A 16,645-nucleotide genomic window follows, 5' to 3' on the forward strand; every position below is an offset into this window, starting at 1 on the left:
AGAAGGGGGTATAGGGGAGAGTAGAGGAGGGGAGGACAGAGAGAGAGAGAAGGGGAGGACAGGGAGAGTAGAGAGAAGGGGAGGACAGGGAGAGTAGAGAGAAGGGGAGGACAGGGCGGGTAGAGAGAAGGGGGACAGGGGAGAGTAGAGAGAGGGGGAGGACAGGGGAGAGTAGAGAGAGGGGGAGGACAGGGGGAGTAGAGAGAAGGGGAGGACAGGGGAGAGTAGAGAGAAGGGGAGGACAGGGGAGAGAGAGAGAAGGGGAGGACAGGGGAGAGTAGAGAGAAGGGGAGGACAGGGGAGAGTAGAGAGAAGGGGAGGACAGGGGAGAGTAGAGAGAAGGGGAGGACAGGGAGAGTAGAGAGAAGGGGAGGACAGGGGAGAGTAGAGAGGGGGAGGACAGGGAGAGTAGAGAGGGGGAGGACAGGGAGAGTAGAGAGAAGGGGAGGACAGGGAGAGTAGAGAGAAGGGGGGTATAGGGGAGAGTAGAGAGAAGGGGAGGACAGGGAGAGTAGAGAGAAGGGGAGAGTAGAGAGATGGGGAGGACAGGGGATAGTAGAGAGAAGGGGGAGGACAGGGAGAGTAGAGAGAAGGGGAGGACAGGGAGAGTAGAGAGAAGGGGAGGACAGGGAGAGTAGAGAGAAGGGGAGGACAGGGGAGAGTAGAGAGAGGGGGAGGACAGGGAGAGTAGAGTGAAGGGGGGTATAGGGGGGAGAGTAGAGAGAGGGGGAGGACAGGGGGAGTAGAGAGAAGGGGTGGACAGGGGAGAGTAGAGAGAAGGGGGTATAGGGGAGAGTAGAGAGAAGGGGAGGACAGGGAGAGTAGAGAGAAGGGGAGGACAGGGAGAGTAGAGAGAAGGGGAGGACAGGGGAGAGTAGAGAGAAGGGGAGGACAGGGAGAGTAGAGAGAGGGGGAGGACAGGGAGAGTAGAGAGAAGGGGAGTATAGGGGAGAGTAGAGAGAGGGGGAGGACAGGGGGAGTAGAGAGAAGGGGAGGACAGGGGAGAGTAGAGAGAGGGGGAGGACAGGGGAGAGTAGAGAGAAGAGGAGGACAGGGGAGAGTAGAGAGAGGGGGAGGACAGGGGAGAGTAGAGAGAAGGGGGTACAGGGGAGAGTAGAGAGAGGGGGAGGACAGGGGGAGGACAGGGGAGAGTAGAGAGAGGGGGAGGAAAGGGGAGAGTAGAGAGAGGGGGAGGACAGGGGAGAGTAGAGAGAAGGGGGGTACAGGGGAGAGTAGAGAGAGGGGGAGGACAGGGGGAGGACAGGGGAGAGTAGAGAGAGGGGGAGGACAGGGGAGAGTAGAGAGAGGGGGAGGACAGGGGAGAGTAGAGAGAGGGGGAGGACAGGGGGGAGAGTAGAGAGGGGAGGACAGGGGAGAGTAGAGAGAATGGGAGGACAGGGAGATTAGAGAGAAGGGGAGGACAGGGAGATTAGAGAGAAGGGGAGGACAGGGGAGAGTAGAGAGGGGAGGAGAGAGGGGAGGACAGGGGAGAGTAGAGAGGGGGAGGACAGGGGAGAGTAGAGAGAGGGGAGGACAGGGGAGAGTAGTGAGGGGAGGACAGGGAGAGTAGAGAGAGGGGGAGGACAGGGGAGAGTAGAGAGAGGGGGAGGACAGGGGAGAGTAGAGAGAGGGGGAGGACAGGGGAGAGTAGAGAGGGAGGACAGGGGAGAGTAGAGAGAGGGGGAGGACAGGGGAGAGAGGGGAGGACTGGGGAGAGTAGAGAGAGGGGGATGCCAGGGGAGAGAGCGGGAGGACAGGGGAGAGAGGGGGAGGACAGGGGAGAGTAGAGAGAAGGGGAGGACAGGGGGAGGACAGGGGAGAGTAGAGAGAAGGGGAGGACAGGGGAGAGTAGAGAGAAGGGGAGGACAGGGGAGAGTAGAGAGAGGGGGAGGACAGGGGAGAGTAGAGAGAAGGGGAGGACAGGGGAGAGTAGAGAGAGGGGGAGGACAGGGGAGAGTAGAGAGAAGGGGAGGACAGGGGAGAGTAGAGAGAGGGGGAGGACAGGGGAGAGTAGAGAGAGGGGGAGGACAGGGGAGAGTAGAGAGAGGGGGAGGACAGGGGAGAGTAGAGAGAAGGGGAGGACAGGGGAGAGTAGAGAGAGGGGGAGGACAGGGGAGAGTAAAGAGAGGGGGAGGACAGGGGAGAGTAGAGAGAGGGGGAGGACATGGGAGAGTAGAGAGAGGGGGAGGACAGGGGAGAGTAGAGAGAGGGGGAGGACAGGGGAGAGTAGAGAGGGGGAGGACAGGGGAGAGTAGAGAGAGGGGGAGGACAGGGGAGAGAGGGGAGGACAGGGGAGAGAGGGGGAGGACAGGGGAGAGAGGGGGAGGACAGGTGAGAGAGGGGAGGACAGGGGAGACGGGGAGGACAGGGGAGAGAGGGGGAGAGTAGAGAGAGGGGGAGGACAGGGGAGAGAGGGGAGGACAGGGGAGAGAGGGGAGGACAGGGGAGAGAGGGGGAGCACAGGGGAGAGTAGAGAGAGGGGAGGACAGTGGAGAGAGGGGGAGAGTAGAGAGAGGGGGAGGACAGGGGAGAGAGGGGGAGGTCAGGGGAGAGTAGAGAGAGGGGGAGGACAGGGGAGAGAGGGGAGGACAGGGGAGAGAGGGGAGGACAGGGAACACATCTAAATAGAATGAAGAGAGGAAGATGGGTCAGGAGAACATGCAGCGAGAGAAAGAGGTGGAAAGCGATGAATGAACTTAATTTATTTCCTGATACATACCAACCTGTCGAGTTGTGCTGATTTATGCATGAAAAGTTATACGTTCATATTGAAACCAATGTGTTTCCTCCTTCAGAAAATCGCCACAGACTACCGCTGTAAAGGCATGCCCTTATCCAGCTTCCTGCTGAAGCCCATGCAGAGGATCACACGCTACCCTCTACACATCAAGAACGTAAGAGAGACTAAACGTGCGACTGTGTGCTCATGATTACATGAACATGTCATTCAGCAGAAGCTCCTATCCAAGGTTACGTACAGTAGAGAGTGAATCGAACCCACAGCCCTGCCATGCTCGACCCACTGAGCCACGTGGGTCTATTTATCTATCGTACCTGGGTGTGTATTGGTATTGTGGGTCTATTTATCTATAGTACCTGGGTGTGTATTGTGTCGGGAGTTTTTCCTAGACACCGTGCTTCTACATTCTTGTGTCGGGAGTTTTTCCTAGCCACCGTGCTTCTGCATTCTTGTGTCGGGAGTTTTTCCTAGCCACCGTGCTTCTGCATTCTTGTGTCGGGAGTTTTTCCTAGCCACTGTGCTTCTGCATTGCTTTGCTCTGTGGGGTTTTAGGCTGGGTTTTTGTAATGCACTTTGACATCTGCTGATTTTTAAAATGGGGCTTTATAAAACACATTTGATTGATTTCCAGATCCTGGAGAGTACCCAGGAGGAGCATGCAGACTACGGGCCCCTGAGAGAGGCTCTGGAGCGGGCTGAGGAGCTGTGTACTCAGGTCAACGAGGGGGTCAGGGAGAAGGAGAACTGTGACAGGCTGGAGTGGATACAGTCACACGTACAGTGTGAGGGAGTCACAGAGGTACACACTCACATGTAGTCTCACACACACACACACACACACACACACACACACACACACACACACACACACACACACACACACACACACACACACACACACACACACACACACACACACACACACACACACACACACACACACACACACACACACACCTCTGTAACCTGTGTCTCCCCTGCAGAACCTGGTGTTTAACTCTCTGACTAACTGCCTGGGGCCTCGTAAGCTGCTCCACAGTGGGAAGGTGTATAAGATGAAGGGCAATAAGGAGCTGTGGGCTTTCCTCTTTAACGACTTCCTGTTGCTCACCCACGCTGCCAGACAGTTCAGCTCCTCGGGACCGGACAGACTCTTCACCAGCAAGAACAGCACACAGCTTAAGATGTACAAGCCGGTGAGAGAGAGAGACACACACACACCACGGACATGCTGACACACACACACACACACACACACACACACACACACACACACACACACACACACACACACACACACACACACACACACACACACACACACACACACACACACACACACACACACACACACTACGGACATGCTGACACACACACCACGGACATGCTGACACACACACACACACACACACACACACACACACACACACACACACACACACACACACACACACACACACACACACACACACACACACACACACACACACAGACATGCACACACACACACCACAGACACACACACACACACACACACACACACACACACACACACACACACACACACACACACACACACACACACACACACACACACACACACACACACACACACACACACCACAGACATGCACGCACGCACGCACGCACGCACGCACGCACACACACACACACACACACACACCACAGACGTGCTGACACACACACACACCACAGACGTGCTGACACACACACACACCACAGACATGCTGACACACACACACACACACACACACACACACACACACACACACACACACACACACACACACACACACACACACACACACACACACACACACACACACACACACACACACACACACACACCACGGACATGCTGACACACACCACGGACATGCTGACACACACCACGGACACGCTGACACACACCACGGACACGCTGACACACACCACGGACACGCTGACACACACACACACACCACAGACATGCTGACACACACACACCACGGACATGCTGACACACACACACACACACACACGCTGACACACACACACACATTTACATTTACATTTAAGTCATTTAGCAGACGCTCTTATCCAGAGCGACTTACAAATTGGTGCATTCACCACACCACGGACATGCTGACACACACACACACACACACACACACACACACACACACACACACACACACACACACACACACACACACACACACACACACACACACACACACACACACACACACACACACACACACACACACACACACACACACACACACACACACACACACACGCGTTAGTTCCAAGTGGTTGAAGATACAGAAACGACATTTCCTGTTGGAAAAGCATCTCTCATCGGAGCCCATTTAAATGAAATTGCATCCCTGTCTCCATCATAATGGTTATGACTTGTATTATGTCTTAAAAAAAGGAAACATTCTTTACCCCAGGATACTACAACTGGTGACTATCATTCTTTACCCCAGGATACTACAACTGGTGACTATCATTCTTTAGCCCAGGATACGACAACTGGTGACTATCATTCTTTAGCCCAGGATACTACAACTGGTGACTATCAATCTTTACCCCAGGATACTACAACTGGTGACTATCATTCTTTACCCTAGAATACTACAACTGGTGACTATCATTCTTTACCCCAGGATACTACAACTGGTGACTATCATTCTTTACCCCAGAATACTACAACTGGTGACTATCATTTTTTACCCCAGGATACTACAACGGGTGACTATCATTCTTTACCCCAGGACACTACAACTGGTGACTATCATTCTTATAACAGGATACTACAACTGTTGACTATCATTCTTTAGCCCAGGATACTACAACTGGTGACTATCATTCTTTACCCCAGGATACTATAACTGGTGACTATCATTCTTTACCCCAGAATACTACAACTGGTGACTATCATTCTTATAACAGGATACTACAACTGGTGACTATCATTCTTTAGCCCAGGATACTACAACTGGTGACTATCATTCTTTACCCCAGGATACTATAACTGGTGACTATCATTCTTTACCCCAGAATACTACAACTGGTGACTATCATTCTTATAACAGGATTTGACTATAAGCCCAGGATACTACAACTGGTGACTATCATTCTTTACCCCAGAATACTACAACTGGTGACTATCATTCTTTAGCCCAGGATACTACAACTGGTGACTATCATTCTTTACCCCAGGATACTACAACTGGTGACTATCATTCTTTACCCCAGGATACTACAACGGGTGACTATCATTCTTTACCCCAGGATACTACAACTGGTGACTATCATTCTTTATCCCAGGATACTACAACTGGTGACTATCATTCTTTACCCCAGGATACTACAACTGGTGACTATCATTCTTATAACAGGATACTACAACTGGTGACTATCATTCTTTAGCCCAGGATACTACAACTGGTGACTATCATTCTTTACCCCAGGATACTATAACTGGTGACTATCATTCTTTACCCCAGGATACTACAACTGGTGACTATCATTTTTATAACAGGATACTACAACTGGTGACTGTCATTCTTTACCCCAGGATACTACAACTGGTGACTATCATTCTTTAGCCCAGGATACTACAACTGGTGACTATCATTTTTATAACAGAGTACTACAACTGATGACTATCATTCTTTACCCCAGAATACTACAACTGGTGACTATCATTCTTTACCCCAGGATACTACAACGGGTGACTATCATTCTTTACCCCAGGATATGACAACTGGTGACTATAATTTTTTACCCCAGGATACTACAACTGGTGACTATCATTCTTTACCCCAGGATACTACAACTGGTGACTATCATTCTTTACCCCAGAATACTACAACTGGTGACTATCATTCTTTACCCCAGGATACGACAACTGGTGACTATCATTCTTTACCCCAGGATACGACAACTGGTGACTATCATTTTTATAACAGGATACTACAACTGGTGACTATCATTCTTTACCCTAGAATACTACAACTGGTGACTATCATTCTTTACCCCAGGATACTACAACGGGTGACTATCATTCTTTACCCCAGGATACGACAACTGGTGACTATCATTCTTTACCCCAGGATACGACAACTGGTGACTATCATTCTTTAGCCCAGGATACTACAACTGGTGACTATCAATCTTTACCCCAGGATACGACAACTGGTGACTATCATTCTTTACCCCAGAATACTACAACTGGTGACTATCATTCTTTAGCCCAGGATACTATCATTCTTTAGCCCAGGATACTACAAATGGTGACTATCATTCTTTACCCCAGGATACTACAACGGGTGACTATCATTCTTTACCCCAGGATACTACAACGGGTGACTATCATTCTTTACCCCAGGATACGACAACTGGTGACTATCATTCTTTACCCCAGGATACTACAACTGGTGACTATCATTCTTTACCCCAGGATACTACAACTGGTGACTATCATTCTTTACCCCAGGATACTACAACTGGTGACTATCATTCTTATAACAGGATACTACAACTGATGACTATCATTCTTTACCCCAGGATACTACAACTGGTGACTATCATTCTTTACCCCAGGATACTACAACTGGTGACTATCATTCTTTAGCCCAGGATACTACAACTGGTGACTATCAATCTTTACCCCAGGATACTACAACTGGTGACTATCATTTTTATAACAGGATACTGCAACTGGTGACTATCATTCTTTACCCCAGGATACTACAACTGGTGACTATCATTCTTTACCCCAGGATACTACAACTGGTGACTATCATTCTTTACCCCACGATACTACAACTGGTGACTATCATTCTTTACCCCAGGATACTACAACTGGTGACTATCCAGGAGAATAAAGAAAAGGGACCACTGTTTCTGCAGCATAGAGCTGATTATTTATTGACAGGACAAACCAACAGGCTAACCTTTCTACGTATTCGCCTTCATCAGAGCCTTGGGTAGGAAAAGGTGGGAGGCACCTGTATGGCCTTGTGTTAAAGCTGAGCTGAAGCGTGTTTGGCTACAATTTCTATCTGTGTATAATGTCATGGTTATGAGAGGCTTATGAAGCCTGTGTATAATGTCATGGTTATGAGAGGCTTAATGAAGCCTGTGTATAATGTCATGGTTATGAGGTGCTTATGAAGCCTGTGTATAATGTCATGGTTATGAGAGGCTTATGAAGCCTGTGTATAATGTCATGGTTATGAGGTGCTTATGAAGCCTGTGTATAATGTCATGGTTATGAGAGGCTTATGAAGCCTGTGTATAATGTCATGGTTATGAGAGGCTAATGAAGCCTGTGAATAATGTCATTGTTATGAGAGGCTTATGAAGCCTGTGTATGATGTCATGGTTATGAGAGGCTTATGAAGCCTGTGTATAATGTCATGGTTATGAGGGGCTTATGAAGCCTGTGTATAATGTCATGGTTATGAGAGGCTTAATGAAGCCTGTGTATAATGTCATGGTTATGAGGTGCTTATGAAGCCTGTGTATAATGTCATGGTTATGAGAGGCTAATGAAGCCTGTGTATAATGTCATGGTTGTGAGAGGCTTATGAAGCCTGTGTATAATGTCATGGTTATGAGAGGCTTATGAAGCCTGTGTATAATGTCATGGTTATGAGAGGCTAATGAAGCCTGTGAATAATGTCATTGTTATGAGAGGCTTATGAAGCCTGTGTATAATGTCATGGTTATGATGGGCTTATGAAGCCTGTGTATAATGTCATGGTTATGAGGTGCTTATGAAGCCTGTGTATAATGTCATGGTTATGAGAGGCTTATGAAGCCTGTGTATAATGTCATGGTTATAAGGTGCTTATGAAGCCTGTGTATAATGTCATGGTTATGAGAGGCTTATGAAGCCTGTGTATAAGTCATGGTTATGAGGGGCTTATGAAACCTGTGTATAATGTCATGGTTATGAGGTGCTTATGAAGCCTGTGTATAATGTCATGGTTATGAGAGGCTTATGAAGCCTGTGTATAATGTCATGGTTATGAGAGGCTTATGAAGCCTGTGTATAATGTCATGGTTATGAGAGGCTTATGAAGTGCGTTGTTTCCTCCTGTAGCCGGTGTTCCTCAACGAGATTCTAGTGAAGCTGCCTGACTCCTCCAGTGAAGAGCCCTTCTTCCACATCTCCAACATAGACCGAGTCTACAGCCTCAAAACAGAGAATATCAACGAGAGTGTACACACACACACACACACACACACATGCAGTTACACATGCCACACACACACACACACAAATGCAGTTACACATACCACACACACACACACACACACACACACACACACACACACACACACACACACACACACACACACACACACACACACACACACACACACACACACACACACACACACACACACACACACATGCAGTTACACATGCCACACACACTTCTATGCAGGCAGTGACACATTCCGTTGTCCTTGCTCTCGGTGTGTTGTCCGTTCTGCAGGACGGCCTGGGTCCAGAAGATCAAGGCTGCGTGTGAGGACTTCTTCCAGATGGACAAGAAGAAGAGAGCAAAGGCCTACCAATGTAGGACTCCACACACACACACACACACACACACACACACACACACACACACACACACACACACACACACACACACACACACACACACACACACACACACACACACACACACACACACACACACACACACACACCAATAGTAAAATCAGTAGTTCTAGTAATAGTCTGACTCCTCCCCCTGTGTTTTCTGACTCCTCCCCCGGTATATTCTGACCACTCCCCCTGTGTATTCTGACTCCTCCTCCTGTGTATTCTGACCCCTCCTCCTGTGTATTCTGACCCCTCCTCCTGTGTATTCTGACCCCTCCTCCTGTGTATTCTGACCCCTCCTCCTGTGTATTCTGACCCCTCCTCCTGTGTATTCTGACCCCTCCTGTGTATTCTGACCCCACCTCCTGTGTATTCTGACCCCTCCTCCTGTGTATTCTGACCCCACCTCCTGTGTATTCTGACCCCTCCTCCTGTATTCTGACCCCTCCTCCTGTGTATTCTGACCCCTCCTCCTCTGTATTCTGACCCCTCCTCCTCTGTATTCTGACCCCTCCTCCTGTGTATTCTGACCCCTCCTCCTGTGTATTCTGACCCCTCCTCCTGTGTATTCTGACCCCTCCTGTGTATTCTGACCCCACCTCCTGTGTATTCTGACCCCTCCTCCTGTGTATTCTGACCCCACCTCCTGTGTATTCTGACCCCTCCTCCTGTGTATTCTGACCCCTCCTCCTGTGTATTCTGACCCCTCCTCCTGTGTGTTCTGTGTGTCTCCAGCTCGTTCTCTGAAGGCCAGTGGAATCGGCCGTCTGTTAGTCACCGTCCTGGGGGCCACTGAACTGAAGTCCAGCAAACCCAATGGTCAGGCTTATGCACATCATGCAGTACATGGTTTACCCACACAGCACACATGAACTAGTACCATCTAACCACACCATGGATGTTGTCATGGTTACACTGTAACTCTTGTACAGACTGTTCATCTTTTGAGCACTGGTATGTAATAAAACCCTTCTCCTTTCACCTCCTCCCCCTCATCCTACCCTCCCAACCCTCCTCCTCTCCTCCCTCCTCCTAGGTAAGAGTAATCCTTACTGTGAGGTGACCATGGGAGCTCAGAACTACACCTCCAAGACTCTGAGTGACACAGTCAACCCCAAGTGGAACTTTAACTGTCAGTTCAACATCAGAGACCTGTACCAGGAAGTGCTCTGTATCACCATCTTCCAGAGGGAGCAGTTCTCCCCTGACGGTCAGCACACACTCACTCACTCACTCACTCACTCACTCACTCACTCACTCACTCACTCACTCACTCACTCACTCACTCACTCACTCACTCACACACACACACACACACACACACACACACACACACACACACACACACACACACACACACACACACACACACACACACACACACACACACACACACACACACACACACACACACACACACACACAGTCTTGTACAGCTAACCTTGTGGGGGACACACAATTCAGTCCCTTTCAAAATCCTATTTTCCCTAACCCCTAACCCGTACTCTTACCCTAACCCAAAAACATAACCTTAAACCTAGCCCTAGGTCCTAACCCTTAACGTGATTCAAACCCCAACACTTATAGAACTAGAACCCTAGAACCCCCCGGATTCTAACCATAAACCCCCTAGAAATAACACTTGACCTCGTGGGGACTAACAAAATGTCCCCAGTTGGTCAAATTTGAGTTTCTTTTCTATGGGTAATGTGTCAGACAGCTAACTAGTCTCTCAGACGGCTAACTAGTCTCTCAGACGGCTAACTAGTCTCTCAGACCTCAGATGGCTAACTAGTCTCTCAGACGGCTAACTTGTTTCTCCTCTCGGCCGTTACCCAGACTTCCTGGGTCGTACGGAGGTTCCCGTGGCAACCATAAAGGAGGAGTTGGAGAACAAGGGGCTAGTGACACGCCGCTTGCCGCTCCATGAGGTCCCCAGTGGAGAGGTGTGGGTCTGCCTCGACCTGCAGCTCTTCCAAAACAGTGCATCCAAATAAGGACATCCTGGCCAACACTGGATGCCCAAATAAGGCCTTCCTGACCTGCAGCCACATGGGGAGGGACTTGTTATATAATGTATCTAACTGCTGGTCTTGGGTCAGATACTTATTAATCCTGCTAATGGTTAAGGTTGGGATCTGGGCTTGGGCTGGGGCTAACTTTTACCTGGAGCTGCAATGGTGATGGGGAACCCTCCCTCCTCGTCTGAGGTCAGACCATTCTTGGCAATGATCTGAGGACAGTTTAGTCTTTTAGGACAGTTTACACACACACTGGTGTGTGACTGGTGGTGAGCAAGGTTTGGTTAGTGTAAAGCTGATCCTAGATCTGTAGTGGTTCTACTTGTATCAGCACTAACACTGATGGCCTGCCTATGCTCTCCTCTGCTACGGACTGGCTCCTCATTCTGCCAAGTTTTTATTTTGTGAACTCAACCCAGGCCAATGTTGGACGAAACTATTTATTTAGTGAAGGATCGTCGTCTTAACTCTATATTTGTTCAAGCTAAGATGTTGTTTGGGAAGGTAAATACCAGGTCAAATGGGGAGGGGGGGTTAGGTGTTTCCTGCCATGAAGGGTCTCACGTCCAGCGATAAACGATCTCAGGACTTGTTTTCCCTGCTGGGCGTTTTATATTACTGCATCATAACCGGCTGCTTTTCTTAGATCTCAGTCTGGTGGCACAGATCTCCAAATTTTCGGTAGTTTTAAAACCAACTCTTTCTTTGTAGTATAAATGTTCTGTCGACCTTAAGGAGATCTTGGTCTTTAGTTGTGGTGTAGTTCCCCTCAGAAACACTCTAAAAGGAAAACGGGTCTTTAGTTGTGGTGTAGTTCCCCTCAGAAACACTCTAAAAGGAAAACGGATCTTTAGTTGTGGTGTAGTTCCCCTCAGAAACACTCTAAAAGGAACATGTGTGTTTAGTTTTACTCCACTCCTCCTATTCAGAAGAGGTTTAGTCTTGGACTGCAGGAACATGTGTTTCCATTTCGCTTTTTAAATCATAGTGAATAAGATGATATGGACCTGATCCTAGATCAGCACTAGCCTGGTCCCAGATCTGTTTGTGTTTTTGTCAAGTCAGACTTCATGTTCTGCATGACGATTCCATAAGGAGTTGGCCAGAGAGCAGTAACAGACTGGCACCCAGGCTAGATCTGCACTGCTACTCTGAGACACTCAGTGAATATGGACCCAGAAGCCTCCGGTGGCTCTATAACCACTAGCTCCACCCAGGGGTGTGGTCACAGAAGCTTCCAGTGACTCTATAACCACTAGCTCCACCCAGGGGTGTGGCCACAGAAGCCTCCAGTGACTCTATAACCACTAGCTCCACCCAGGGGTGTGGTCACAGAAGCCTCCAGTGGCTCTATAACCACTAGCTCCACCCAGGGGTGTGGTCACAGAAGCTTCCAGTGACTCTATAACCACTAGCTCCACCCAGGGGTGTGGTCACAAGCCTCCAGTGGCTCTATAACCACTAGCTCCACCCAGGGGTGTGGTCACAGAAGCCTCCAGTGGCTCTATAACCACTAGCTCCACCCAGGGGTGTGGTCACAGAAGCCTCCAGTGACTCTATAACCACTAGCTCCACCCAGGGGTGTGGTCACAGAAGCCTCCAGTGGCTCTATAACCACTAGCTCCACCCAGGGGTGTGGTCACAGAAGCCTCCAGTGGCTCTATAGCCACTAGCTCCACCCAGGGGTGTGGTCACAGAAGCCTCCAGTGGCTCTATAACCACTAGCTCCACCCAGGGGTGTGGTCACAGATGACTGGTGAGCCGGAGTGGCTCTTATTTGTTTTCATCTATGTGACTATAACTATGCGGTTTGAATCAACCTTTCATCACAGCATTATAATCAGTGTCTGAATAGTCTTAGTAGCCTTTCATATTTTACCACATGAACAAAGAAAGGATCGTGAGAATAGTCTTTGAAGGATAAGAGTCCATTGAACTAATATATGTAAAACATTTATTTTTAATAATAATCATAAAAAAATGTGTAAGAAAGGAATGGACATGATTTAGCTGGACAGCTACATTATACTGATCTACCAGAGATCGTTCTTCTTAAATCATTGTTTTAATTTAAGCTGCACAAGTCTTCTATTGGGCTGCTATTCATTTGAGGTTGAACTGTAAGTCCTGTGGTGTGTCGATTAACTCTGTGTACTGATTTAGTGTGCTAACAGAGTGCATAACTCTGTACTGATTTACTGTGCTAACAGAGTGCATAACTCTGTGTACTGATTTACTGTGCTAACAGAGTGCATAACTCTGTGTACTGATTTACTGTGCTAACAGAGTGCATAACTCTGTGTACTGATTTACTGTGCTAACAGAGTGCATAACTCTGTGTACTGATTTACTGTGCTAACAGAGTGCATCCTACTGCCTGATATGCAGCGTGTTCACAATGGGCACAGCACTCACTGATTCTGGGTTCTCTGAGGATAATAAAAGGTGTTTAAAACAAACCGGCTAAGCGTGTTGCGTTTTATCTTGTTGCATAGCAGTAGTAATACCAGTAGGTTAGTTTAGTGGTTTGAGTGTAGGACCTGTGACATGTTGAGGCATGTTTTAGTCTACTTTTGGGGCACTATTTCCAAAGAACCACAATGCATTAATCATCAGTATCAGCTTTGCCTCCGATGCATAGGTAGGCCTACATCAGAACAGGAAGTCTGTGCCTCTGATACACAGGTAGGCCTACATCAGAACAGGAAGTCTGTGCCTCTGATACACAGGTAGGCCTACATCAGAACAGGAAGTCTGTGCCTCTGATACACAGGTAGGCCTACATCAGAACAGGAAGTCTGTGCCTCTGATACACAGGTAGGCCTACATCAGAACAGGAAGTCTGTGCCTCTGATGAACCGGTAGGCCTACACCAGAACAGGAAGTCTGCCTCTGATGCACAGGTAGGCATACATCAGAACAGGAGGTCTGTGCCTCTGATACACAGGTAGGCATAGATCAGAACAGGAAGTCTGTGCCTCTGATGCACAGGTAGGACTATACCAGAACAGGAAGTCTGTGCCTCTGATACACAGGTAGGCCTACATCAGAACAGGAAGTCTGTGCCTCTGATACACAGGTAGGCCTACACCAGAACAGGAAGTCTGTGCCTCTGATACACAGGTAGGCCTACACCAGAACAGGAAGTCTGTGCCTCTGATACACAGGTAGGCATACATCAGAACAGGAAGTATGTGGGGGTGTTCACTTGTTGTAATGGGTGTAGCCTACTGTTGGGAAAATACACTTTCTTTTTTCCACACAAACTTATTTGATGAGCTTTTAATAAGGGGTTGAGAGAAACCGTTAATCCCTGCTGTTGATTTGGGTATGAGAAAGGTAAAGCATTAATCCTTGTGTATTAGTAGGATGAGCTGTTTGAGAGCGCCAACATAAACCTGTTTTGGCGTTTTTCTCTGGCTCCTATGACGTGCCAAATCATAAGAAACAATGTGTTGTTACACAATATAAAATAACAATCAACATTGACAGATTATGAGAATACATTGCAAAAAGGATGCAATACCCTCCCGAAAAGAAACAAATCCTAACCCATACACTGCTGCCATAATGTACACTACGATCATAACTTAAACTGTTGAACTCTATAATGAAAGCAGCCCATCAATTCAAATGTCTTTAACTCATGTTTATACAATCCCTTTCATTCTTAAAAAAAAATCCCATCACATTGCTCTGTTTACATTATTTCAACACCGTCACAGTGGTTCCTTACATTGTTTTAAGTGGCGCAAAGGGACTGCTGGGAGAGCGATGGGAAGACCCGGTTCTAAACCCTTTCTGAGTTGATCTTTTATGTCAAACAAGGTTTTCGAACATTACACTGGACAGTTTCACCGACGTTGCGTGTAATGTCACTCGACAGTCCCCTGATTTAACGTGCAAAGCGTTGCCTGACAGAGCCTCAATGGACGAGAGGGGCTAAAGGAGGGGGGGGGTCTTTTGATGCCGTGCATCATCCATTATTCAGGTGTGGTGACTCCTCTGTGTCCCCGCTCCAGACCACACGCACATGCAGACAAAAACACACACAGGCACGCATCAGTTCTCCGGCTACAAAAACAACAGCTGTCTGATTAGCACCACAAGTGTATAAAGTTCTACCTTCACATTATGCTGCGGGCTCTTGGGTAATGATTCCCTCCAAGGACAAGTGTTTATATGCCTCTGCATATGAGCTACTTTAATATCTGTTGTTCCTGGAACATCTGAAGTGTCTCGCTTTGAACTCTTCTATAAAAGGTGCGCTGAGTGCATTTCAAATAAGTACAGGAAAGTATTGAGACCCTTTGACTTTTTCCACATTTTTGTTAGGTTAATTAAAGGTTATTGTAAAATTGATAAAATGTTGCTTTGTCATTATGGGGTTTTGTGTGTAGATCTGATGAGGGGGAGAAGATTTTTTTTAATTTTTATTTTTTATGATATTACACTTACATAAGTATTCAGACCCTTTACTCAGTACTTTGAAGCATATTTGGCAACGTTTACAGCCTCGAGTCTTCTTTGGTATGAAGCTACAAGCTTGGCACACCTGTATTTGGGGTGTTTCTCCCATTCTTCTCTGTAGATCCTCTCAAGCTCTGTCAGGTTGGATGGGGAGCGTTGCTGCACAGCTATTTTCACGTCTCTCCAGAGATGGTCGATCGGGTTCTAGTCTGCGCTCTGGCTGGGCCACTCGGGGACGTTCAGAGACTTGTCCAGAAGCCACTCCTTTGTTGTCCTGGCTGTGTGCTTAGGGTCGTTGTCTTTTTGGAGAACCTTCACCCCAGTCTGATGTCCTGAGCACTCTGGGAGCAGGTTTTCATCAAGGACCTCTGTACTTTGCTCCGTTCATCTTTGCCTCGACCCTGACTCTTCCGTTTCCCCCAGTTTGGCATTCAGGCCAAAGAGTTCAATCTTGGTTTTATCAGACCAGAGAATGTTGTTTCTCATGGTCTGAGAGTCTTTATGTGCCTTTTGGCAAACTCCAAGCGGGCTGTCATGTGCCTTTTACTGAGGAGTGGTTTCTGTCTGGCCACTACCATAAAGGCCTGATTGGTGGAGTGCTGCAGAGAGGGTTGTTCTTCTGGAAGGTTGTCCCATCTCCACAGAGGAACGCTGGAGCTCTGTCAGAGTGACCATCGGGTTCTTGATCACCTCCCTGACCAAGGCCCTTCTCCCCCGATTGGCCAGGCAGCCAGCTCTAGGATGAGTCTTGGTGATTCCAAACTTCTTCCATTGAAT

General features: G+C 48.2%; 1 protein-coding gene across 1 annotated transcript in view; it reads left to right on the forward strand.

Annotated features, from left to right (window-relative positions):
• Nucleotides 1-13,359, forward strand: part of itsn2b (intersectin 2b) — a 95,250-nt gene extending 81,891 nt beyond the window's left edge. The window contains exons 34-41 of the mRNA XM_046367441.1: nucleotides 2,796-2,894; nucleotides 3,372-3,539; nucleotides 3,724-3,936; nucleotides 8,865-8,981; nucleotides 9,263-9,347; nucleotides 10,113-10,196; nucleotides 10,414-10,587; nucleotides 11,217-13,359. Of these exons, the coding sequence (XP_046223397.1) occupies nucleotides 2,796-2,894; nucleotides 3,372-3,539; nucleotides 3,724-3,936; nucleotides 8,865-8,981; nucleotides 9,263-9,347; nucleotides 10,113-10,196; nucleotides 10,414-10,587; nucleotides 11,217-11,374 (1,098 nt within the window). The 3' untranslated portion in view covers nucleotides 11,375-13,359. The remainder of the gene's footprint in view (nucleotides 1-2,795; nucleotides 2,895-3,371; nucleotides 3,540-3,723; nucleotides 3,937-8,864; nucleotides 8,982-9,262; nucleotides 9,348-10,112; nucleotides 10,197-10,413; nucleotides 10,588-11,216) is intronic.
• Nucleotides 13,360-16,645: the final 3,286 nt, after the last annotated feature.

The sequence above is a fragment of the Oncorhynchus gorbuscha genome, linkage group LG10 (assembly GCF_021184085.1).
Source record: "Oncorhynchus gorbuscha isolate QuinsamMale2020 ecotype Even-year linkage group LG10, OgorEven_v1.0, whole genome shotgun sequence".
NCBI lineage: Eukaryota > Metazoa > Chordata > Actinopteri > Salmoniformes > Salmonidae > Oncorhynchus > Oncorhynchus gorbuscha.